The sequence below is a fragment of the Saccopteryx leptura genome, chromosome 3 (assembly GCF_036850995.1).
Source record: "Saccopteryx leptura isolate mSacLep1 chromosome 3, mSacLep1_pri_phased_curated, whole genome shotgun sequence".
NCBI classification, from domain to species: domain Eukaryota; kingdom Metazoa; phylum Chordata; class Mammalia; order Chiroptera; family Emballonuridae; genus Saccopteryx; species Saccopteryx leptura.
Window position 1 is genome coordinate 285149306 of NC_089505.1, and position 25514 is coordinate 285174819.

The 25514-nt window shown below is 41.2% G+C and overlaps 1 protein-coding gene across 5 annotated transcripts in view; it reads right to left on the bottom strand.

The window, feature by feature from the left end:
* Positions 1 to 1377: 1377 nt before the first annotated feature.
* The window catches only part of LCLAT1 (lysocardiolipin acyltransferase 1), a 162703-nt gene continuing 138566 nt past the window's right edge, over positions 1378 to 25514 (bottom strand). For all 5 annotated transcript variants that reach the window (XM_066378594.1, XM_066378590.1, XM_066378592.1 and 2 more), the window contains one exon: positions 1378 to 3845. In XM_066378594.1, coding sequence (XP_066234691.1) covers positions 3343 to 3845 — 503 coding nt within the window. In that variant the 3' untranslated portion in view covers positions 1378 to 3342. The remainder of the gene's footprint in view (positions 3846 to 25514) is intronic.

Consider the following 25514-nt stretch of genomic DNA (forward strand, 5'->3'; position numbering starts at 1 on the left):
TTTAATTCACTCCACTTTATTCTGGGGTTTACATGACAGACAACACAACTCACAAACATACCAGTGGACATTGAAAACTAAGGCCATTCTGTGAGTTATTTTTAAAACTTGGTGTTTTGCACATATGATCCTTTAACAAGTAAGTTACCAAAACCAAGATTCTCTCCCAAAGTAAAATTTTAAGGTTGGTACTTTAGGGCCGTATCTGATCCGAACCTCCCATGCCATAGGACCATTTCTATTCTAGAGCGTAAATAGCAGCTCCAGGGCAACCGGGGCCTGGGCAGGCTCCATGCCTTCTCCTCCAGGGGGCGTCCCACGCAGCGCTCACTAGTGTCCAGGGGTTTACAGACCACACCCAGTGAGTCGCGAAACAGTTGTACCTAACACGCAGAATTCTCGGAACAAGAAAAAGAAAGGGACCTGTAACTAAGGCACTGAAAGCACATTGTTTATATAAAGAAATGTAAACAATTTAATACCAACAGGCTCCCTCCATCAGAGCCTCTTGTAAAAGCGCACGGGGCACAGTGGTCGGGGCAGAGCTTTAAGTCCAGGTGAAATGAAACTCCTTTGGGCAGAATTGTCTCCCGTGGACGGCTTCTGACGGGCTGCTGAGGAATGAACTGATTTCCAAGTGAATCACATGGAAGCTGTTATTTCTCCCTAGTCTGTTTTAACAGTGTAACAAACAAGGAAGGATTTTATTAGGCATTTTAAATTAAGGGCTCTATTTTCTTTTAGTCTCTTACCATGTTCTTCTACTGAATTTCACAATTCCTTTGGCTTATTCCATCAAAGATGGCTGGCGGAAGAACTTGTGACCTAATTAATCAGTGCCTTCCTTGTGGGTTCCTAATTTTAAGATAATGGTTTGTGTCCTACATTAACCACACTTGCTTTATTTAAAATGTTTCCAAATGGTAAAGATTTAACCATTGGACATACAGCACTCTTAAGTATTTCCAAGTCCAATGGGTTTTCCTTCAGAAGCCTGAAGGGGAGGTGAGTGTGTCTAGCAGCTGCTCTGAGTCCACAGTGAAGGTGTGGGAGGGTGTGGAGGGGTCATCCTGAGGCCACTCACAACACTGAAGCTAAATTAGTTTCTACTTGACATTTCCTTATTCACTTTAGATAGCTTTAAGTTCCAGAGCATTAACTGTATTATTTTATTTTTTTATATAAGAAAAATACAAATGTATAGGAAAACACAAGCAACTTTTCCCTTTTTGAAGTTATTTCTCATTCTTAAGAGGACATACACTGTCCCTATTCCCCAGTTTTAGTGCTTATGAATTTTGGGTACATAAAAAAGTTGACATTTTATCTTAAACGGGTTTTAATGATAAATTTAAAAAAAAAAAAAAAAAAGAAAAGAAAAAACACTTCCCCTTTTGCAGGTCAGACCATTGAAGAGGACACACACTTGGAACGATGGGCGGCGGGAGCAGGAGGCCCGGTGGCGGGCTGCATTGGGGACACCTGTGGGTAGGACTCCCAGCTTTGCTCCCACGCCCGGGACACATACAATCCTGATTGCTGAGACTATTTCTGTGTTTCCAAATATAACCAAAGGAAGTCTGAGAGAAACCTAAATTAGAAACCTTCTTTATTAAGGAAAAAAAATTTAATAAAAACCTCTAACTATAGTTCTGCAGCTGGGTTTGCAGCAGATGTACATAATGACTAATTAGGAACTCCTGGCAGGATTAAAAAGGGCCTTGCGGGCGCAGCTAAGTGCAGGTTGGTGTGTCTGGGCAGAGGCGCTAGCTGCACCCTTCCAGAGAGAATGGGGTGCCAATAGCGCTCGGCGCACAGTGCTTTCTGAAGGAGGCTGCTCGGGCGTTCTCACGGGCGGTGCTCCCCTTTTGTGGCAGTGCACGTTTCTTTTCACATGTTGGGTAAGTCACCGTCGAGCAGAAATGAGATGCAGTCAAGAGGAAGGCATTCATGCCAAGAGTACATGAAGCAATAACTAGCATTTGAGGCTGGTTCCAGGAGCGAGTGGAGCTGACAGGTTTGCTCTGTTAATTGCGCAGACCGCTGCTCTGACCAGCATCCTCATCGCGTGATGAAACGCAGGGCTGGCGTCAGCAGCGTGGAAACGGACCAGCGCGTGTTCGTCATGCCTCAGAAGGAGGCGGGTGCTGTTGGTTTGCTGGATTTTCCGTGGACTCCAAATAAATACTGAGGTGAACAACTGGTCAAAAATTGGTTTAAATTTTACTAGTGAAAGAGGAATCCTGGGACTAAAAATGAGAGATCCTTCCCTTGTTATTAAAAAGGGTTTTTTTCTGTGTTGTTTTGGTTTTAAGAGTAAAATTTGTCAAGGCTACAAGAGTTGAATAATTTAGGGTAAACCACTACTGCCCTGCCTGCAAGGGCATTGTCGTTTTAATGGCTGACATTAGAGACTCGTGCACATGTAGAAAACACACTAACCTTCCTTTTTGGGGCAGGTTTTAAAGAAATATTTCCAAGACACAACTTCAAAGGAGAGTTTCTGACTGCAATAACAGAATGTTCTACGCTTTCCTTTAAAAGAGTGACTTTTAACTGTTTTTAACACAGAGGAGCTACACCCACCGACACGCTGTATAGAAACCAGACTAAGCATGCGTGGTTAAGAAGTGAGAAACTACATTGTCTTAATTCCTACCCTTAAAAAATCAAACTAAGGGTTGTACGTGGAGAGCCTGTGGGTGCCCTCTGAGACATGCCAGGTCTTATTTTCCACGTGGGAAAAGGGCAAAGGTGGACCTCTGACACCTAGGTCAATGCAAGGCTAAATGCCAAGATTTTATAAATGATGAAGGGCTTCCTATCAAAATGTTTGGTCAGTTTAAGGGCAAGAGATTTCTGTTTTCTGGTCTCAAGAAGGGAGGCAGTGGTTTGGTGCAGGAAGGAATTCGGAAGGAGGGAGTCAGGAGGAGGGGCCCTCACCCTGATGGTCCAGGGCCAGCACTTGAGCTGGGCCACTGTCTGAGATCCCCGGCTCTCCCTCTTGTCTGGGGGGTTGTTAGGAAATAGTACTGAGCCTTTGAGACAATCTGGTGTGTACCTTGTCTGGGAATAGCCTGCTGATGGTTTAAGGATGCTCTGGCCTGAGTTATTTCACAGCGATTGCTCCCTGCTATGCGTATTGAAATTACATTCAGAGATTTAAAAAAAATCATGTGTGTAGCAATATTTTCCCACAAAATTAAGTGCAAAATATCTTTAACAAATAATGATTGAAGTAAGAAATATTTAACATAGTCATGCAAAAACTCATCTCAGTTTACAAAGGTTTGCAATACTTCCCAAATATTCCTACATTAATTCACTGTGACCCTTATAATCTTACTCATCTTTCTTTGCATTTAAATGTGACGGTTTGTGTAAAAGACGGTAACATGCAAGTTCAATGATCTCCAGTCCACCAAATATTCTCTCTTGCAGTACAAAGATGACAATAGCGATTATAAAATACCACCAGAAAAGGCTGTACAAATAGATGAGTAGGCACATTGCAGGGCTGAACAGGGTCCAATACAGTATTGAGAGAAATTTGACCACCAGGACCCTGAGCTCAGACTTGCAAGGTGGAATTACAGTCTGTCCAGTAAAATAAAAATTCTTCTCCCCTTGATAGAAGGAGCGCAGCCTCTCCTCCTTCTCCTCCCAGCGCTTGTGGCACCAGAGCTGCAGGTCCTCCTTGGATGCAGGGAGGGTGTCTATCGGGTAGCGGTGGACGTGGAAGTGGATCTCTTTGGGGAAGTCCCCACGGAGGAGGTGACTCTCTGTTTGAGGAATGTTGTGAGGGTATGCCACCGTGATGTCATGGACAGCATCAAGGTTCTTTCCTAGGTTTGAAAAGAAAATACAGACTGAGTAGTAATCGACTGGGCGGCAGTGCGGGCTCTGCAGGGCAGAACCAAGACCAGGACAAATCAGAACAGAGCGAACCAAGATGGACTGACAGGCTGTAGACACTGGTGTTCCTGGGCACTGGGGTCAGTATCTATCAGTCATTTTTGGTTTTTCATCTACTTGCTAATTACCACCGAGACCTTTAGAAGGAAAACACCTTCATTCTTGAAGCAGTAACCTGCACTCTAGAACTAAGTGGATAAGCTCATAAGTCAGATTCGAGGCAGGAATAAAGAGCACAGGACCAGCCCTTTCACATCAATGGGATTCACTACTTTGAAACCTCCTATTAATACACCCTTCTCTCCAAATAAAACACAAACTTTCTCACCTTTAACCCAGTATTATAATGACAGCTAGTGCAAAGAAAAAGTCAGAATCAGACTTTAGATAAAGTGGTCAGAAAACCATGAGAACTATAAGATTTTTTATTTAAAAACATCAACTTTAAGTACAAGTAAGGCCCTGACCAGTATTACCATCATCCTTACACTCTCATGATTAATTACTTTGGAGTTGAATGTTTTCAGCAGTCATATGTTAGATGCTGGAGATAAAGGGATGCACGGAACACGAGCTCTAACCTCACTCATGAGTTAAGAGAACCAGGGAGACAGGCATGCATAGTGCCTGATCAGAGGGCATCTTTAAGTGGGTGGGGAAAGGAAGGGAGGGAGCAGGCTGGGCAGTGGAGGGTGGCAGAGTGAGAGCAGGGCAGAGAGGGCACTAAAGGTAGGCTGGAGCATATAGTAAAGAACCTCATTGTCAAACGAGAATTTGAATTCAATTCTGTAGGGTAGAGAAGCACCCCAAATAGTGGAGAAACAATTCAAGATTTTTAACAGAGATGGGATCAGATGGTTTCATTTTAGCAAGAATTACCTTGGTGGCCCTGGCCGGTTGGCTCAGTGGTAGAGCATAGACGGGCATGTGGAAGTCTCGGGTTTGATTCCCGGTCAGGGCACACAAATCTGCTTCTCCCCCTCTTCCTCCCTCCCCTTCTCTCTCTCTCTTCCCCTATCACAGCGATGGCTCGATTGGTTCGAGCAAGTTGGCCTTGGGTGCTGCAGATGGCTTCAGTGGCCTCTGCCTCAGGTGCTAAAAAAATGGCTTGGTTGCTGAGCAATAAAGCAAGGGCCCCAGATGAGCAGAGCATCGCCTCCTAGTGGGCTTATGGGGTGGATCCTGGTCAGGGCGCATGTGGGAGTCTGTCTCTCTGCCTCCCCTGCTCTCACTAAAATAAAAAAAAATAATTATCTTGGGGGCAATGACAAGATGGTTTGGAGAAAACCAATGGCAAGCGGTAGGAAGAATAATTTGATGGTCATTACAAGGCAAGAAAGGCAAGACATGAAGAGAAGGTAGGGGTCAAAGGAAGTGACCTCTACCTTCAAGTCCAACAAGTTACAAGGAAGAACTGATGTCATAGAGTGGTCAGCTGGATCTGGGAGGGTCAGTGAATGAGCCCAGGGTTGTTTCTGGTACAGGGAACTGAGTGGATGGTAGGGAGACTCTGAGATAGAAATGTAAACAGTGTGGAAGTTCTCTCAGGAATCATGAGGATCACCTACTCAAACACTGTATACAAGGCCCAGAGAGGTTAGGGCACTCAGCGTGTTGGTGCATAGTGTCTGAATGCTGTTTCTTCTGTACCATGTCATCCTCAGTGACAGACTTTTAATGTGGACTTTGATTCAATAAAGAACTATATGATCTAGGCAAAATTAATTGGTGGTACCGTGGTTGGCTGTGGGCATGAATTGCAAGGGAGCATGAGGGAATTTTCTGGGTGGGAGAAACGTTCTACTATATCTTGATTAGAGTGTGATTACATCAAATTATACATATAAACCTATGCAGGTTACTCTATTTAAATTTTATCTCAATATTAATAATAAAGATATGCAGTAACTCCCCACCCTTTCTTGCTATGTTTACCCTTTCTATTGCACCTATTAGGTTGTATTAATTTTATGTTAATGATTCTTTAAGTCTTCTGTCAATGTTTACTGTCAGCTTAGTCTGATTTACTTACAGGTAAGGACTGGGTTTCAATTTGGTTTCATAACTGTCTTGTAAGATAATCAGACCTTAATAAGGGTTTGTTATAAAAAAGGAAAATAACCACATCAACAAGGCTTAGATTCACGGTTGGAGGGACCATCCTTTTGGTGTTTACACGTTTACGTGAGAGCAGAGGAGGCACAATGACATGCGTGTGGAAGAAGGCTAAGTGGAGTCGGATCTGACTGCCTAGAAGAGAGAGGTGTGCTCAGTGGTTAGGGACTGGAATGCACACACTGTTCTATAACTTGTTTTTCCAACTGTCTTTCTATCCATGACATTAAAGATTAAAAAAATATTTTATAGGTGCATAACATTTGATTGCATATACATTTGAAAAGAACTCCTTTGTTTTCAGATATTTTAGAAGCTGCTATCTCTAATTATTACATTACCACACTGGTACCAGGGCTTCAGCTTCATCAAACAGAGCAAACACAAGCACGCACACACTCTCGTACCCTTTATATCACAATAATAATAATACAGCATCTAATCTGTGTAATAGTCCAGGTTTTGGAGAATATATAATATTTCTGCTTTTAATCAATAACTAGAACACAGAAATTTATAAAACATTTGGGATCTAGATTCACATACACTATAACCTTCCCCCTTGCCAAGTATTGCCTGCAATGCCTGAAACAACAATCCCCTCACACACCACAGTGACTCAACAGCAGCATTCTGTCATCTGTGCACACGGTGTGACACTTGTGTCAAAATTACCTTGCACAGCTTGGAATTATTCACGCCCAGTGGCTTAGGCTGAGCACAACTGTGAAGAAGGCCGACGCGGAGATGATCACCGATCTCCCTCTGGGTGCCCAGAAGGCTCCTGCTCTATAACCAGTGTCTTCTCCCTCCTTACTGTAACCAGGGAGGGGTCTCATTCCAGACCTTTACATGAACTGATCAACTGATTGAGTTTAATATGATATGAATCAATTTCAGGAAGTCTTAACTCTTCAACCAGTCTTTTTTTTTTTTTTTTTGTATTTTTCCAAAGTGAGAAGCCAGGGTTGGCAGACAGATAGACTCCCACATGTGCCTGACCAGGATGCACCCAGCATGCCCACCAGGGCCATTCTAGTGCTTGAGGTAGAGGCCATGGAGCCACCCTCAGCGCCTGGGCCAACTTTGCTACCATGGAGCCTTGGCTGCGGGAGGGGAAGAGACAGAGAAGAAGGAGAGGGGGAGGGGTGGAGAAGCAGATGGGTGCTTCTCCTGTGTGCCCTGGCCGGGAATCGAACCCGGGACTTCCACATGCCAGGCCAACACTCTACCGCTGAGCCAACCGGCCAGGGCCTATTCAACCAGTCGTAAAACATCAACAAAAGTAGCCTGATTTAGTCCTGATGTATGGATTACCTTTTCCTGGTACAAAACCTCCTATCATAGCTCTGTAAAGCAAATAAATGAAACGATTTAAATGCCCAGTTCCTAAGGTTTTACATTTCCGTGCTTCACCCACTTACCCGACCGCTCTGGCTGCTGAAGGTTTTCCACCTCGCTGCCTCCCCACTCACCCAGAAACCCAGGTGAGTCTGTTGGACAGGTACATGTTCTGATAGGAGTATTTGGTTTTGTGGCTAGGAAGGAGGCTAGTGGGAAGTTCTTACTGATTATTAACCAAAAGTAATACACATTTCCTTAGTCCATTCGGTGTCCCATCCAACCAGATCTGAATATTTTCATGCCTTTGCTTTTCTACTTTTCCGCTACTTCCTTGCCATCCTTCATTCTCTTCCTATTTCTCTGAGAAAATAATTCATAAGAAACATCCCCAAGCTCTTACCACTCCATCTATCCACCTACTTGCACTTACGTCCATATACCTTGCCTTCTGTTCTTTATATGGATGATTAGACCATACTCGTATTTAGGGCCCATCTCTCCACCTGTGTGCTCTATCTCAGCCCCTCTTGTCTACTCAGTGACACTGCTCCAGCAATTTGTCCTTTAATCAATCATTCCTGCCTCACCTATCAACATGCTTATAATTTCCCCCATCATTCCCTTGATCTACATCTTCTACCATCTACCACTCATTTCTCTGCTTACCTCTACAACTAAACTTCTTGAGCTGCTTATATTCACTGTCTTCGATCCTTATCTCCTACTTCTTGAACCTATGCCAGTTAAGCTTTTGCCCTCACCATTCCACCAAAACTGTTCTCACCAAGGTAACTGGTGACTTTCATATAATCAAATCCAAGGACTCCCTTCCTCCTTAGAAAAACCTCTTTACTTGACTTCCTGCCTGCACTCCTCTTTCGTGTCTTCCAGACTCACTGTCCACTCTCAAGTCTCCTTTGAGGGCTGATCTCTAAATGCAGGAGTGTCTCCGAGCGTGGACTTGACTCTCCTTTATCAACACTCATTCCTAGTCTCACAGCTTTAAATACCAAAACTGTGCCGATGCTTCCCAATCTGCATCTGCAGCCTGTGTGTCTTCCTTCCAGACTCATGTATTTGACTATTAACTTCACATCTCCTCTTGGATGTCTAATTAGTACCTCCAATTTAACATGGATGAAACTGAATTTCTTCCTGGCTTCCCACAGTCTGTCTCCATTAGAGGCAAAACTGTCCTTTCTCCAGTTCAAGCCAACAACACTGCAGTCATTCTTGTTTCTTTTTTAATTGTCAAACTGAGAATTTAATATATTTCCTTTTTAATTCTTTTAATTTTTAAATTATAGTTTACATTCAACATTATTTTGTATTAGTTTCAGGTGTACAGCATAGTGGTTAGACAGTCATATACTTTGCTAAGTGTCTCCCTGATATTTCCAGTCCCCACCTGGCCTCCTACATAGTTATTATAGTATTATTGACTATATTCCCTGTGCTGTACTTTACATCCCTGTGATGAACTTTTAAGCACCAATTTCTACTTCTTAATCCTTCACATCTTTCCCCCACTCCCCTAACCCTCCCCCTTTCTCTTATACTCCGCCTCCAATCCATCAGAAAATCATAGTGTCGACCTTGAAATATATTCACTCTAGACAATTCTTACCACTTCCAACTTTTTACCTCAAACCACCTCTCTCACCTATATTATTACAAGTATCTTTCTAATCCCTGTTTGCCCACTCTTCACCCTACAGTTTTTCCCCCAGCATAACAGAATAATATTTTCACGTTAGTCACTACGCTATGTATAACCTTCCTGATCCTCTCACCCCAATGGCTGCCCATCTCAGAATGCCAAAATCCTTACAATGATCCACAAAGCCCCACTACCTGCCCACCTGCTACCTCTGCCCTCATTTCTACAGCTCCTCACCTGGCTCACTCTGCTCAGACACACCCAGCTGTGCCCCTTTGAGCACACCCAGAACTCGCCCATCTCAGGACCTGTCTGTGCTGCTGCCCTACCCAAGACGTTCTTCTCCCATAGTCACCTTTTCAGTGTCCTTTTTAAAATGGCAGGCTTTCTTCTTTCCTAATTTACTTTTCTCTATAGGTCTGATCATCATCTGAAATACCACATACCTTGTTTACTTGTTTATTGTCTGTTTTCCTCCTGCCAAAAGGAAAGCACCACAGGGCAGTAATTTTTGTCTGTTTTATTAACTGACATATCCCCACTGCTTCTTTAATATGCTCAGTAAGTATCTGTTTACTGAATAAATTGAATAAGCAGAGAAAGGGAAACTGAGCTGAGCTTCCCTCTCTGGTATATTTCTGCCTGGAGGAGAGCCCAAGAACAGAGCCCTTGCTAACAGCTTATAGTAGAAAAGTGCACTGACAAAGTAGCTGGAGGGGAACCGTGATTTACGGTTGTCCAGACCACAGGAGACAAGGCAGACAGGGACTTCTGTTTCTCTTCTGTGAGCATCAGACATTCTTTGTTAAGCTTACGGTTCTGCCATTCTCCACCTTCATTGTAATCACTGTCATATTACTGTTATTCTTTATGAATTATTGGGAAACCTGAGAAGAAAAGTCTTCAAATGATATACTAAAAACTTAGAATCACGTGTGTGGTTGTAACTGTAGGTCAAGGGAGATACAGGAGCTAACTTGTACCCCAACATTGGGAGGCCTACAGGGTGCCCCAGGATAGGAAGCTAAGCGTCTAGTCAAAGTGGTTGGTGGCTACTGTAGCTTAAAAGAGCTAAGTGACTTTGATGTTCCCCAAACTCCCAGATGAATATTTTCCAGTTTAGGGCACATTCGACAGTGTTAAGTACATAATGCTATTTTAAGCCAAAATTCTGGAATGCAGTACCAAATGCTTTCTCAGTCATTTCTCTCTGATAACAAAAGGCACTTCATCAAGCACACTGGAATGCAGCCTCTTCATCACTGGGTAATACCAGAGAAGCATTTGTTTTCTAATCAATTCTCAAAAATATGTCTTTAAACAGAACTATAAAATTCCTCAGAGAAAACCTCGTTGTTCTCTCCTATGCTGTTTTTTTCTTTCTGTCCTTGAGAGGCATGGAATTCCCAATAGCCTGTAAGAGGCTCTCAGAGCGGCATTTCTATCATACAGACAGGACTCTGACACCAGAGACTGCCGTCTTACACAATGCTCCCGTGTCACACTACTAGTTCACGTGGTCTGCTAACTGGTTCACCACCCTCCCATTTTCCACCCAGACAAGGCAACCCTTTCACTACTGCTGAGCTTAGAGCTCTTCAACCCATACCCAAACCTGTTAAGAATCTTAGCCTGACTTGGTCTGAGATCCTCAGCTTCTAGTCCCGAAGCACCTTCAGCTGTTGCCCCACTATTTTTGAAAGAGAACATTTCACATGGGGCAGAAGAGAGTGAGGGGGAGAAGGGGAAGAATCAACCCTCTCTGGACCTAAGATAAGGAACTCAAGGGATAAAAGTAAGAGCAGGGACCTCAGAAAGCTCAGGGTGCTGGAATGCCTCTGCCCTCTCCTGGAACTCCCTCTCTCCCTCCAGTGAGGATGTGTATGCGCACACACAAACACAAATGCTCTTGCCCTCCCCGGGATTTCCGAACACTGGACCTAAATTATGATTAGAACAACTAATTTTTTTTTTTTTTTTAAATAAATTTTTATTAATGGTAATGGGATGACATTAATAAATCAGGGTACATATATTCAAAGAAAACATGTCTAGGTTATTTTGTCATTAAATTATGTTGCATACCCCTCGCCCAAAGTCAGATTGTCCTTCGCCACCCTCTATCTAGTTCTCTGTGCCCCTCCCCCTCCCCCTAACTCTCCCCCTGTCCTCCCTCCCCCCACCCCTGGTAACCACCACACTCTTGTCCATGTCTCTTAGTCTCATTTTTATGTTCCACCAATGTATGGAATCATGTAGTTCTTGTTTTTTTCTGATTTACTTATTTCACTCCTTATAATGTTATCAAGATCCCACCATTTTGCTGTAAATGATCTGATGTCATCGTTTCTTATGGCTGAGTAGTATTCCATAGTGTATATGTGCCACATCTTCTTTATCCAGTCTTCTATTGAAGGGCTTTTTGGTTGTTTCCATGTCTTGGCCACTGTGAACAGTGCTGCAATGAACATGGGGCTACATGTGTCTTCACGTATCAATGTTTCTGAGGTTTTGGGGTATATACCCAGTAGAGGGATTGCTGGGTCATAAGGTAGTTCTATTTGCAGTTTTTTGAGGAACCACCATACTTTCCTCCATAATGGTTGTACTACCTTACAGTCCCACCAACAGTGAATGAGGGTTCCTTTTTCTCCACAGCCTCTCCAACATTTGCTATTACCCGTCTTGTTGATCATAGCTAATCTAACAGGTGTGAGGTGGTATCTCATTGTAGTTTTGATTTGCATTTCCCTAATAACTAATGAAGCTGAGCATTTTTTCATATATCTGTTGGCCATTTGTATCTCTTCCTGGGAGAAGTGTCTATTCATGTCTTCTTCCCATTTTTTTATTGGATTGTTTGTTTGTTTGTTGTTGAGTTTTATGAGTTCTTTGTAAATTTTGGAAATTAGGCCCTTATCTGAGCTGTTGTTTGAAAATATCATTTCCCATTTAGTTGGCTGTCTGTTTATTTTTATATCAGTTTCTCTTGCTGAGCAAAAACTTTTTATTCTGATGTAGTCCCATTCATTTATCTTTGCCTTCACTTCTCTTGCCATTGGAGTCAAGTTCATAAAATGTTCTTTAAAACCTAGGTCCATGAGTTTAGTACCTATGTCTTCTTCTATGTTAGAACAACTAATTTAGATCACTTCACAATGGACTTTCTTGCAACCACACAAAAAGTATTTTCAAGCTATTTCAGCTATTGCAAGTTCTCTGGCTTCATCTGACTAATTGACAACACTTTAGTCATGCACATGCAGAAAGCAGCGCAAACTTCCTCATGTGCACATAGTGGGGAGGGAGGAAGGGCTAAAAAGATAAAAAGTAATGTTAAAAACCTGAAAAGGGTAAGAAGAAAAAGGCTAAAAGGATAAGAGCATGGTGAAGACATACTGTTGGGGAAAACTGATTAAGAAAGTAAAAAGACCCTGAACAAAATTAGATGTCCATCATTGAAAGTCAGAGGAATAGCAGAAGGAAAATAAAGCGTCAGGAAGCAATAATGGTCAGTCCAATGAGTTAAAAAACAAACAAAAAAAGACAAGTAACATTCATGTCTATGGAGGCCCTTAATTTAGAATGTTTATTTACAATCTGCTTGTTTTTGGTGACAACTGAAAAAGACAACTAAACCAGAAAATGCACATTGAATATGTGAACTATTTGGAATAAAAATTGATTCTCAAATCCAAGGAACATAAGAAAAGTACTAACTCTAAGCTCAATATTTTAATATAAAACAGAATCAGTGTATTGTTTTCAATGCTGGCCTGTTATAGCACTTTGATACTTTTATTTTTAACAGAGTGACATTGGACCTAAGTTTACAGAACCATTCAAACAGCAAGGTTTTAAATATTGGAGAGATCTGTGACTATAAAGATGATTTTAATATTCCTAATCCTCTGATGTTAAAAACAATTTCCACTAGACTTTCATACACAAGTGGATAAATCATACGACGTTAAATCAGTCTGTACTTGGGAAGCTACCTTAGTCAGAAAGAGATTTAATGAAAAGCCTTAGCTTAGATGAATACTCTAATTATTACAGGCTAATATTTGTCCACAAAGGAAGATTTGTTTCAGGATTAGTCAGAGACCAAGAGAAGCCAGAGACACCAATTCAATAATGGAATGCCTAATTAAATGATAACAGAATCCTAATTATAATGTATTGCTTTCCCCTGCACATGATTTATTTACCACAACTGCTTTTCACTTGGTTCATTACGGAAAATGAAATAAAATGCAATTACTAAAAATAAACGGGAAGAATAAAGAATTGGTAAATTAAAACTTTGTTACATCTAAATTTCTCCATATTAAAAAAAATCTAATTGTTAAAAAACAGTCCTGCTGCAGAAGATAGGCTATGGTCAATTAGTGCATGAACAAACTATGTATTTGTCCTACATTCTTAAGTCAGTTGTTGCTCTTGTGTGCTTACAATTCTGTTATGCGCTTACATCAAACAAAGGTACCGATGGAAAGTGGAGTAAGTGCTCACTAAATCATGGTTATGATGATGATTAACTACAGCTATTATGGGAAATTCAAAGACATGGAAGCAATCCCAGCCTTTGGGAAGTTTATAATCTAGTTGAAATACAAGCTATACACATATGGAAAACTAAGTAATAACACAGGTAATGAATAAAAGTTAATACAAAAAGGGCCTGTGGTGGCGCAGTGAATAAAGCGTCGACCTGCAATGCTGAGGTCACCAGTTCAAATCCTTGGGCTTGCCCAGTCAAGGTATATATAGGAAGCTACTATGAGTAGATGCTTCCCGCTTCTTCCTTCTTTCTCACCTTCTCTCTCTCTCTCTCTCTCCACCCCTCTCCAAAAATCAATAAATAAAATCTAAAAAAAAAAGAAGTTAATGCAAAATTTTAAGAGGAATAAAGTAAGGGTAATAGAAAATTAGTGCCTGACCAGGCGGTGACACACTGGCTAGAGCACTGGCCTAGGACACTGGGGACCCAAGTTCGAAATCATGAGGTTGCTGGCTTGAGCATGGGATCATAGACATGACCACAAGGTCACTGGCTTGAGCAAGGGGTCACTGGGTCAGCTGGAGCCCCCCAGTCAAGATACATATGAGAAAGTAATCAATGAACAACTAAAGTGCTGCAACTATGAGTTGATGCTTCTCATCTCTCTCCCTTCCTATCTGTCCCCCTTGCTTTCTTGATTAAAGAAGAAAAGAAGAAGGGAAGGGAAGGAGAAGGGGAAAGAAAGGAAGGCGAAGGGTTAGGAGAGGAAGGGTTAGGATAAGAAAGGAAGAAGTAAAAGAAGAAAATTGATACTATGAGTGAGTTCGGAGAAGGACAAGATCACTGTGGGTTGAAAGGCCAAACAGTTCTAAAATCAAGAAGGCTATTACTCTGGTTTAACACATATAGTTTCTTGATATTTAGAAAAAACAGGGTCTTCATCACTGAGAGTAAATTCTAAAAAAATCAAGTAGTTATAGAAAAACAAACATCAGATATCTTTTAAAAAACAAACTATGGCAACAGAATAGAGTTCAAAACCATTCTGATGGATCGAAGCTTTTTCTTTTTCCTTAAGTGAGAAGTACAGAGGCTGAAAGACTCCTGCATGCACCCTGACCAGGATCTATCCAGCAAGCCCCTATGGGGTGATGCTCTGCCGCCCATCTGGGGCTGTTGCTCCATTGCCTGGCAACCAAGCTGTTTTAATGCCTAAGGTGAGGCCCTGGAGCCATCCTAAGCACCCAGGACCAACTTGCTCCAGTCAAGCCATAGCTGTAGGAGGGGAAGACAGAGAGAGAGAGAGAGAGAGAGAGAGAGAGAGAGAGAGAGAGAGAGGAGAGGGTGGTGGTGGTTGAGAAGCAGATGGTCTCTTCTCCTGTGTGCCCTAACTGGGAATCAAACCTGGGACATCTATACACTGGGCTGATGCTCTATCACTGAGCCAACTAGCCAGGGCTGATAGAAACTTAATAGACAACAATGCTGACATCACAGAGCAATGAAGGAATAACAGATTGCTTAATAACTGATATTGGAGAAAAATAAAACTGGGTCCGCACCACCAATGAACACATTTAAAGGAGGATTCCAGATGGATAACAACTTAAATGTAAAATGTAGTTATATAATTAATAGACGAAAACAGGAGACTGTTTTTCTGATTAAGAGCAAGGAAGATTTTGTTAAAATACAAAAAACTTCAGGAGCATAAATTTAAGGAAAAATAAAAATTTATGACTTGATTACATTAAGAATTTCTGTTCAGTCTGACCAAGCTGTGGCACAGTGGATAGAGCATCAAACTGGGATGCGGTGGACCCAGGTTCGAGACTCCGAGGTCGCCAGCTTGAGCATAGGCTCACCAGCTTGGACCTAAGGTTGCTGGCTTGAGCAAAGGGTTACACGGTCTGCTGTAGCCCCATGGTCAAGGCACATATGAGAAAGCAATCAATGAACAACTAAGGTGTCACAATGAAAAACTGATGATTGATGCTTCTCATCTCTCTCTGTTTCTGTCTGTCCCTATCTATCCCTCTCTCTCTCACTCTGTCTCTGTAAAAAAAAAATTCTGTTCAAGGAATATGTAATAAGAACATATTAGTAATGTCTAACACTAAACAAGGGATTGATATCTAGAACACAAAAGAACAAGTACAAATCATAAGTCAATAAAATAATCTCAATAGAAAAACAGAAGATACAGGGTGGGGCTAAAGCAGGTTTACAGTTGTGAGTTCGTGAAACAGATTATTCTTATATTAATATTTATTTATTATTATTTTCCATACAAACAACTGTAAACCTACTTTTGTCCTACCCTTTGTAAACACAGAAGAGGAAATCTTTGTCATCAGACAAAAGCAAACTAAAACAACAAGGCACTACTTGACACATATTCTCTCTGGCAAAAATGTAGGAAACGGAATAATACCAGATGTTGGTGGAGAGGAGACAAGATTGCCAGTGTGAGTTTAGAGGGAGGTAATCATTTTGGAGAGTACTTTGGAGCTAGTCAGATTAAGGTGACCCAACCCTGTGACTCAGCAATTCTACTCTTGGGGCATATATTCTCAAGAAATTATCACACGGGTAAGTAAGAGAGCTTCTATGAGATCTTTATTGCAGTGCTTCAGTGCTGGTCAAGTGAGGGCTACCTGGGTGTCTTTGGGAGCCTCAACAGTTGAAACGTGGAAGGGACACACCATGGAGAAGATAGCGTTCAGGATCAGAAATACACATAACAGGATTGTATTTTAAAAGCAAAATGCTAAGTGAAAAAGCAAGAAACAGAACAAAATATATAACTGTGCTAGTTATATAAAATTAAAACTATAGGAATATAAAAAACCCAAAAATTTTACAGGAACCCATAGAAGCAAAAAGATACACATTAAATATATCAGAATGGCAGCCTAAGGAAGAAGGAAAAATAGGAGCAGGGTACAGGGAAAGAGTGGGATAATTTTTGCCCAAGACTGATGATAATGTCCTATAATTGAAGGGTTTTTAACTCAATCTTCTGAACCTGCGGTCTTCATTAAGTAATAAAAAAAATTCTTAGCTAACAGAAATTAGAAAACTCAGATCAGGCCCTTTAAAATAACAGCCCCCATCCAAGAAAAAACCCTTTAATCTAAATTAGCTACTCTAACTGCTCAAATAGTAGCATATTTAGAAAGGTACAGCTAGCAAAAATTTTTGAAGCAAAATTTAAAAATCAATCCCCACTGCCATGGACGCTCTCATTTTAATATACAGTGTGTCCATAAAGTCATGATGCACTTTTTTTTTTTTTTCCCTGAAGTTGGAAACGGGGAGGCAGTCAGACAGACTCCTGCATGTGCCCAACCGGGATCCACCCAGCATGCCCACCAGGGGGGCGATGCTCTGCCCATCTGGGGCGTCGCTCTGTTACCAGAGCCATTCTAGCGCCTGAGGCAGAGGCCACAGAGCCATCCTCAGCGCCCGGGCCAACTTTGCTCCAATGGAGCCTTGGCTGCGGGAGGGAAAGAGAGAGACAGAGAGGAAGGAGAGGGGGAGGGGTGAAGAAGCAGATGGGTGCCTCTCCTGTGTGCCCTGGCCGGGAATCAAACCCAGGACTCCTGCACGCCAGGCCGACGCTCTACCACTGAGCCAATCAGCCAGGGCCCATGGTGCACTTTTGACCAGTCACAGGAAAGCAACAAAAGATGATAGAAATGTGAAATCTGCACCAAATAAAAGGAAAACCCTCCCAGTTTCTGTAGGATGATGTGCCAGCATGTGCACATGCACAGATGGTGATGTAACACTGTGTATACAGCAGAGAAGCCCACGGCCATGCCAGTCGAGATGTGGACGGTACAGAGGAAAGTTCAGTGTGTTCTGTGGCTTGCTAAATTTGAATCCGTGACCAAAATGCAACATTCATATCAACACATTTATAACGAAGCACGACCACATAGGAATAACATTACTCGGTGGGATAAGCAGTTGAAGGAAATTGACAGTTTGGTGGAGAAACCCCGTTCTGGTAGGCCATCAGTCAGTGATGAGTCTGTAGAGGCTATATGGGATAGCTACCTAAGGAGCCCTAAAAAATCTGTGCATGAGCCCACATCGAGCTGCACTGAATAGATATGAAACTGGGAGTTTTCCTTTTATTTGGTGCAGATTTCACATTTCTATAATCTTTTGTTGCTTTCCTGTGACTGGTCAAAAGTGCACCATGACTTTACGGACACACTGTATATCATGGATGAGATGGGAGGAGATGGTCTGTCTTGGCCAGTAAAAGCCATTCTAAATTGGATTACTACAAATTCCGAGGACAAGATTATTTAGACCAGTGTTTTTCAACAGCCGGTCCAAGGACCACCAGAAATTTCATGCCAGTCAGCAAAAGAGAACCACCCCGATGTGTGAAGATTATAGACCCAATGATCTTAGTCAAATTCACTTATGCTCAGGGTGATTTCTGCATTAGTGGTCCTGGAATTCTATTTTCACCAATCCCAAGTGTAAAAAGGTTGAAAACCACCGATTTGACCTCTTTAGTATTTATGTGCATTTTAGTTTTAGGTTGTATGTCAAACAAACTTGTCAAATTATTTTTAAATTTAGGAACAAGTTTGTGAATGACGTCATAGAAATGGCACCGTGAGGACACAGACTGAAAAATCTCCCCAAAATTTCAACAAGTTCAACAACCAGAGATAGAAAAGCCTATTCTTGGAGCATCCGAGAGTTTCACACCCTGAAGGTGAAGGTAGGATCGAGCGAAAAATTGGCTAAATATATAATCAACCCTGAGGGAAATAAGTCGGACAAAGAACAAGTTGTGGTGACCACTTAATTTTCCTTAATTCTCACATACAAATCTAAAACAGATCATTAAACTATCTTAATCTGCAAACAATTTATACTATGGGAACCCATTATCTTTCTTTTCTAACTTTTAATTTGAAATAATTTCAGGTTTATAAAAATGTTGCAAAGTACTAAAGACTTCCAGTAAACTTCAACCACCTTTCCCAAATGTTAGCATCTTGTACAACCATATTAAACTGTAACAAAACCAGATTAACATTGATACTATGCTACTAGCTAATCTATATGTCATATTTCTTGAAAATTTTGCCAATTGTTCCCCTGTTGTGTGGACAAGGCCCACTGGGGGTAAGGACGACGGAGACGCAGAGACCCGACTCCGGGGACCAGGTTCAGTGATGCAGATCCGATTTATTCAGGAAGTAAGCTAGCTTATATACACAGGTTCAGCCTATAGGGTGTTACAGCAAGTTCTTCAAAGCCAATGGCTAATAAAATCAGGGAGCTGCCTGGTTGGCGCTAAGTCACTTCCCTACAGTGGGCCAGCTCCCTCCTGGGTGTGCCTAGGAGGGTTTATTCTTGCTGGAGTGTTCTCACAGCGTTGCATCAGCCACAGCTGCTAGGAATGCGCTCTGCGCTCTACCTACACTGTTGCCCTTTTCTTGGTTTGGGGTCATTCCAGGAATTAATGTTGATAGTTATTTTGTGGAACATTTCTCAATTTGGTTTGCCTGGTGTTTCCTCATAATTAATTTCAAGTTATGCACTTTGGCATGAATACTTCAGATGTGATAACGTGCCCTTCTCATCATGATGTGCCTAGCAGGATCTATTATCTTTTCCATACATATTGATGCAACCCCGGAGGGCTAACAGTCACTTCTTATGTATACATCACCATGGTTTGTGTTTATAATTATAACATCCCATAACATTCCAAGGTTAGGTTTTATTTTCTCCCAGTCATCTGAACTGAGACTGATGATGTGCATGTTGTCTTCCTTTTCTAAACCACACAGTTCTTTATGTGAACTTCCCTTAAAGCACTTTCCATCTTTCTAGTTTATACTAAGTGCTTATGTCAAAATTGTATCTCTTGGATTAGAGTATATGTTTCTCAAGGGCAGGCTGCGTACCTTTCTCATTTTGTATTCTCCACATGGCTTTGAACGTACTATTCATAGAAACACCTGTTAGAGAAATGATTCTTCTGTATTATGAAGACTAAGAAAAAAATAAAAGAAGAAACACACTGAATTCCAAACAGTATGTAGGCACTTTTTCATGTTATTCAATACTCACAATAACCCTGTAAAGTGGAACTTTAAACCCAGGTTGAGTAATTTGTCTGAGGTTACAAAACCAGTAAGGGACAAGAGATGGTCCTGACTTAGATCAAGCTGATGCTACAGCCCTGAGGTTAAGTTCAAGAATTTAATATTGGGAGATGGTTCAGAATTTCTCATTTTCAGTTTGGTAGACTGAAGATCAGAGACATTAAGTAGTTTTTCAGAGAGGCTTAGAGTTGGTTGAATAAAATGACTAAATTTAGAAGCCAGTTTTCCTGCCTCCCCGCTCTCATTAGTCTTTACATTGCATAAAAGGACTGGAGTGAAGGCCCCCAAATTGTACTCTGGTATTCTCAATAAGCACACTTTTTAAAAGTTAAAATCTGGAAGAATATAATTGGCCTTTACATTATCTTTTTAAAGTCTCTCAAATTGTTAAATTTGGCAGCAAAAGCCCTTTAAACAAACTTAAATATTTTAATTTAATTACACTGCAAATATAACTGAAATTCTTTCCATTTCTGAAACATATTACAAACAGAACATCAATTAATCAACATTCACCCAGGGTGGAAGAAACACACTGTTCTCATTGAGAATGTCCAAGGAAAAGGACTGAATTATGGTATGTTTCCTTGCATATGGTTGTAAAATGGAAAAGTTTTCCATTACTCTTCTAGGTATGACTATGAAAACCTAATTCTATTTGAAAGAATTATGCTTTACAAGTGAATTTTTAAATGGTTCCTTCATTGACCTGTAATAAAGTGAGAAATGGTATAACCTATCACGATCTTAGTTTGAAATAGGTTATCTTTTATTCCAGTGAATTTACATTGCTTTGAGTAATTTTGCTACTTAATAATATAAATAAGCTTGATTTTAATAAGTATCTGTTATATCCAATCTGGCAGAGAAAATGAAAGGTTTGTAAGAATAACTATATAAATGGATACCCTTTTATGGCGCATTTATCTCTGCCTATAGTTTTTTCTTTATGGTGCTGCTATAATGCATCATTCCTTTTCTTTTTCTATTGATTTAAGAGAAAGAGAGAATAAGGGAGAGAGAGAAAAAGAAGCATTAACTCATTGTTCTAATTAGTTGTTCCATTCATTTATGTACTCATTGGTTGCTTCTTATGTGTGCCCTGACTGGGGACAGAACCTATCACCTTAGCACCAGGACAACGCTCTCTCCACTGAGCCACCAGCCAGGACCTCCATCATTCTTCTGAAAATCTATCAGTGATTCTTGGAGGCGGTATTTCCTTTTCTCTCTACAGAATTAGACATACTCTATTATATCTGGCTCAGCTAGAGTGACAGTAAGACTTCCAGTTTCTCTGACTTGACTATCTTCAAAGTCTCTCTCTAGATGTAACTTCCACTTTTCTTAGCCATTGCTATGTATACAAAAATATTTCCAAAAATGAAAAGGTTAGGAAAGGAGGCAGGTTGGCTCAGTGGTAGAGCGTTGGCCTGGCGTGCAGGAGTCCTGGGTTCGATTCCTGATCAGGGCACACAAAAGCCCTGGGCCCTGTGGAGAAGCGCACATCTGCTTCTCCACCCCCCCCCCTCCTCTCTGTCTCTCTCTTCCCCTCCCGCAGCCAAGGCTCCATTGGAGCAGGGTTGGCCCAGGCACTGAGGATGGCTCCATGGCCTCTGCCTCGGGTGCTAGAATGGCTCTGGTTGCAACAGAGCAACACCCCAGAGAGGCAGAGCATCACCCCCTGGTGGGCATGCCGGGTGGATCCCGGTCGGGCACATGCAGGTGTCTGTCTGACTGCCTCCCCGTTTCCAACTTCAGAAAAAAAAATACAAAAAAAAAGTGAATTCAATGAGACTCTCAGAATCACAAGCTTGCACATTTACGATAAAATGAAGGCTAAACTTACATTCTGGTGTATGTTTCAGTCTAGAAAACAGCTCAATCATTCAAAGGCTTATATGTTATTGTGATGCAACTTATTCTCACTTAACTTTGTGTGCATGTGTGTATGTTTGTAATCCTGCCCTAAATTCCAAGGTCAAAGTCAGGTTCAAAACCAAACTAAGCTGTCTGTGCTCTGGGGATAGAGTGGGGTTCTTAAGAAGACATCATTCTTGGTCTTTTTAGTGTTTAAAATGACTTAAATATAGTCTCAGAATCAGCTCTAGGCCCCTATAGAAATAAGAGAATATAAATGAAATGAATACCGAGACTTCCAAAAATTATCATAGGCCTTAGAAATTCATCACTGAGTCATATGGAAGCAGGAAGCTCTTAATCTCATAGTTCTTCCATTGGTTTTGAAAAATCAATCAGAATTTTACTAGTTTGTATAGGTTTCTCTAAAGTAATGGGTATTGTAATGCTTTATATGTCAGACAGTACTTAGTTCCACGCTGTCTCATTATAGGCAATCAATAAATATCTGCTGAATAAATGGATAACTGTAAAACTTCACTTAATAAAAATGTCTTAGCTTTATTAGCATTCCATTTCATTGAGATAGCAATAAGATATATTAAATTATGTCTTAAAATAGTGAATTTAAATATATATGGCTTTAAACTCATTATCAATTAGCAATAATGTATCAGATTGGCCAGAGAACTGAGTGTTCACGTTTTTATTGCACCTGAATTATTAGCCCAGTTGTATTTGAACCTCAGTCCTATACCTAAAAAAAGAAAAAAAGAAAAGAGTTGCATGAGCTACTCATCCAAGAAACAGGGTAGAACGCCATTTGCTAAACTGTTTTAAAAAGAAACTAGAGAAGGTTTATTTGTAGCCAATAGCCCCAGGGTGATGATTTGGGCCAACTGTTATCTTATAAAGCTTGAGAGCAGAGTAATTTCTAGAGTAATTATGTTCATTTTAATAAAAACTTCAAATGATTTACAAACTCTTGATCAAATTAATGTCCCCACCAATCACCTATGCCTAAGGATGAGCAACGTAAATGTCTGCACAGTGCCATGGAGGAAGTTGAGGGTACATGACTGAGGATTACCACTAATTTCACTGAGTCATTAGTAACGGGAATAGACTCTTAGAAGTATGCTTAGGCTGAGAAGAATTTAACTCTATCCCACTGGCCTAGGACAAGACAGATTTTTGGTATTCATCAAAAGTAACAGTTAAACTATTTGATTTTCTATGTTAAATCTTTGAGAGCCACCTCCTAGAACATTTCTAGCTTGAGGAAGAAATGGTAGGAAGGTGGTACTGGTGAACAGAAATGGAGAAGTTGAGAAGAAAGTAAGGAGTTTGGTATCAGACATATTTGAGATGATAGAGACATATCATTTATGTCTCTTATCCAATCCTCTTACTGGAGACACAGGTCAGATCTCAGAAGACAGAAAATAGTGGCAGTCACAAGCATGGAGGTATGCTCGAAGGGAGAAATGACTAAAATCCAAGAAGAGCCTAAAGCAGAGGACAGACTTTGGGAAATGGCTTTTCCATTGGGAATCAGAAAAAGAGAGGAAGCCAGCAAAGGGACCTAAAAGGAAAGAACAGTTATAAGGAAAATCAGCAGGATGTAAAGGTACTGGCAATTAGAGGAAAGAAAACATCCAAGATGCCCAAGGGTCCGGGCACACTCCAGCATTTCGTCTGAACTTTCTGCAGTGCATTCATTCTGATTTCGGGCTCCGGGGCGCTGACAGGGAGAGCCTAAGTTCCCATCAGGGCAGCAGCCTCTTGGCTATCTCTTATGATTAACCTTCCCTTTTGGGAAAGCAATCAGACTTCAAGATTTTGGGGGTAAATTATGTGAACTTGGTATTTAAATGGGCACTTTCAAAACATAAGGATAATTTAGAGCAGTGGTCCCCAATCTTTTTTGGGCCATGGACCAGTTTAATGTCAGAAAATATTTTCACGGACCAGCCTTTAGGGTGGGACAGATAAATGTATCACATGACCGAGACAAGCGTCAAGAGTGAGTCTTAGACGGATGTAACAGAGGGAATCTGGTCATTTTTTAAAAATAAAACATCGTTCAGACTTAAATATAAATAAAACGGAAATAATGTAAGTTATTTATTATTTCTCTGTGGACCAGCACCAAATGGCCCACAGACCAATACCACCGGTCCACAGCCCGGGGGTTGGGGACCACTGATTTAGAGGACACCATAGGACATAAAAGATTCTGCTCATGTGCTTTTTTTCCTACCTGGCACTATCTAGATCAGTGGTAGTCAACCTGGTCCCTACCTCCCACTAGTGGGCGTTCCAGCTTTCATAGCGGAGCAACCAAAGTATAAATAAAAAGACAGATTTAACTATAGTAAGTTGTTTTATAAAGATTTATTCTGCCAAACTTAGTGAAATCCAACATAAAGTACTTGGTAAGTAATTATTATTATATGCTTTAACTTGCTGTAACTCTGCTTTATAAATTTTATAAAGTAAAGTTACTTTCCTTCTTTATAAATCACCATTACTGTGAAACTGGTGGGCGGCTAGAAAATTTTATTATTAACAGAGATACAACAGTGGGCGGTAGGTATAAAAAGGCTGACTACCCCTGATCTAGATTCATTCTGATCATTCACTGAAACTGAAACTTAATCTTTCTTTTTTAAAAGGTGGAGATTCAGAGTTATAGGGAGAAAAAGAGTGTGTATTTCACTCATAGAAATGGAAGTTATATCCTTGATGAGGAAATTGCTTTCTTATTTTGCTAGGCTGAAATTGCCTTAAATATCTAAAGATTTTAGATATTTAAACACTTTTATAAACATAAAAGCAATTCCTAAGAATAACAAGATACAGAAATTTAGAGAAATATACTAAAATGTGACATGCAAATTGGTCTTCTTTAGAATAAATCTGCATACAGTGTCCTGCAGTGTGGTACACTTTACAAAGGAAATTAAATCCATGAAATTAACATTTTGATGAAGCAGACAGACTATTGCTGGCACGACTATCACTGATTGCAGCTTCCAGGTGGTCTAATGAGATGGAAATGAAGTCTATACCTTCAACTAGTCTAGGCTAGGGATGTTTGGAAATTATGATTGAATTTAAATTAAAAAATACTGCTGTGTGCAAACATGTTCAGGCTAGCAAGTAGTCTTTGCAAACCTTGGCACCACAAATTTCTTAACTTAAAATACTTAAAACACACACGCACATACACACACGTACGTCTTTTCTAAGAACTGTCCTACAACCTGGGGGAAGCTACTATACTCTGATAAAACAGCTTTATCAGAATGACCCATTGTACTCATGTTCTAGGGCCATGAAATGTAAGAATTAAAAGGAGCGGAGACGGCCTAGCGTGCGGAGGACCCGGGTTCGATTCCCGGCCAGGGCACACAGGAGAAGCGCCCATTTGCTTCTCCACCCCTCCGCTGCGCTTTCCTCTCTGTCTCTCTCTTCCCCTTCCGCAGCCAAGGCTCCATTGGAGCAAAGATGGCCCGGGCGCTGGGGATGGCTCTGTGGCCTCTGCCTCAGGCGCTAGAGTGGCTCTGGTCGCAACATGGCGACGCCCAGGATGGGCAGAGCATCGCCCCCTGGTGGGCAGAGCGTCGCCCCATGGGGGGCGTGCCGGGTGGATCCCGGTCGGGCGCATGCGGGAGTCTGTCTGACTGTCTCTCCCTGTTTCCAGCTTCAGAAAAATGAAAAAAAAATAAAAATAAAAATAAATAAATAAATAAATAAAAGGAGCGGAGAGGTCATTGGGCACGACCTCCCACCTCTATGTGAACACTTCAAGCACAGGGACACCCTGAAGCTGCCTTTGTCATCACAAGTGCTCTCATTTGTAGAATGCTCTCATTGTGTGAGGAAATTTGAGGCTGAAATCCACCCCCCCAACTCCCGCTCTTTAGTTTTAGTTCTGTCCTCTGAAAACAAACATATGATA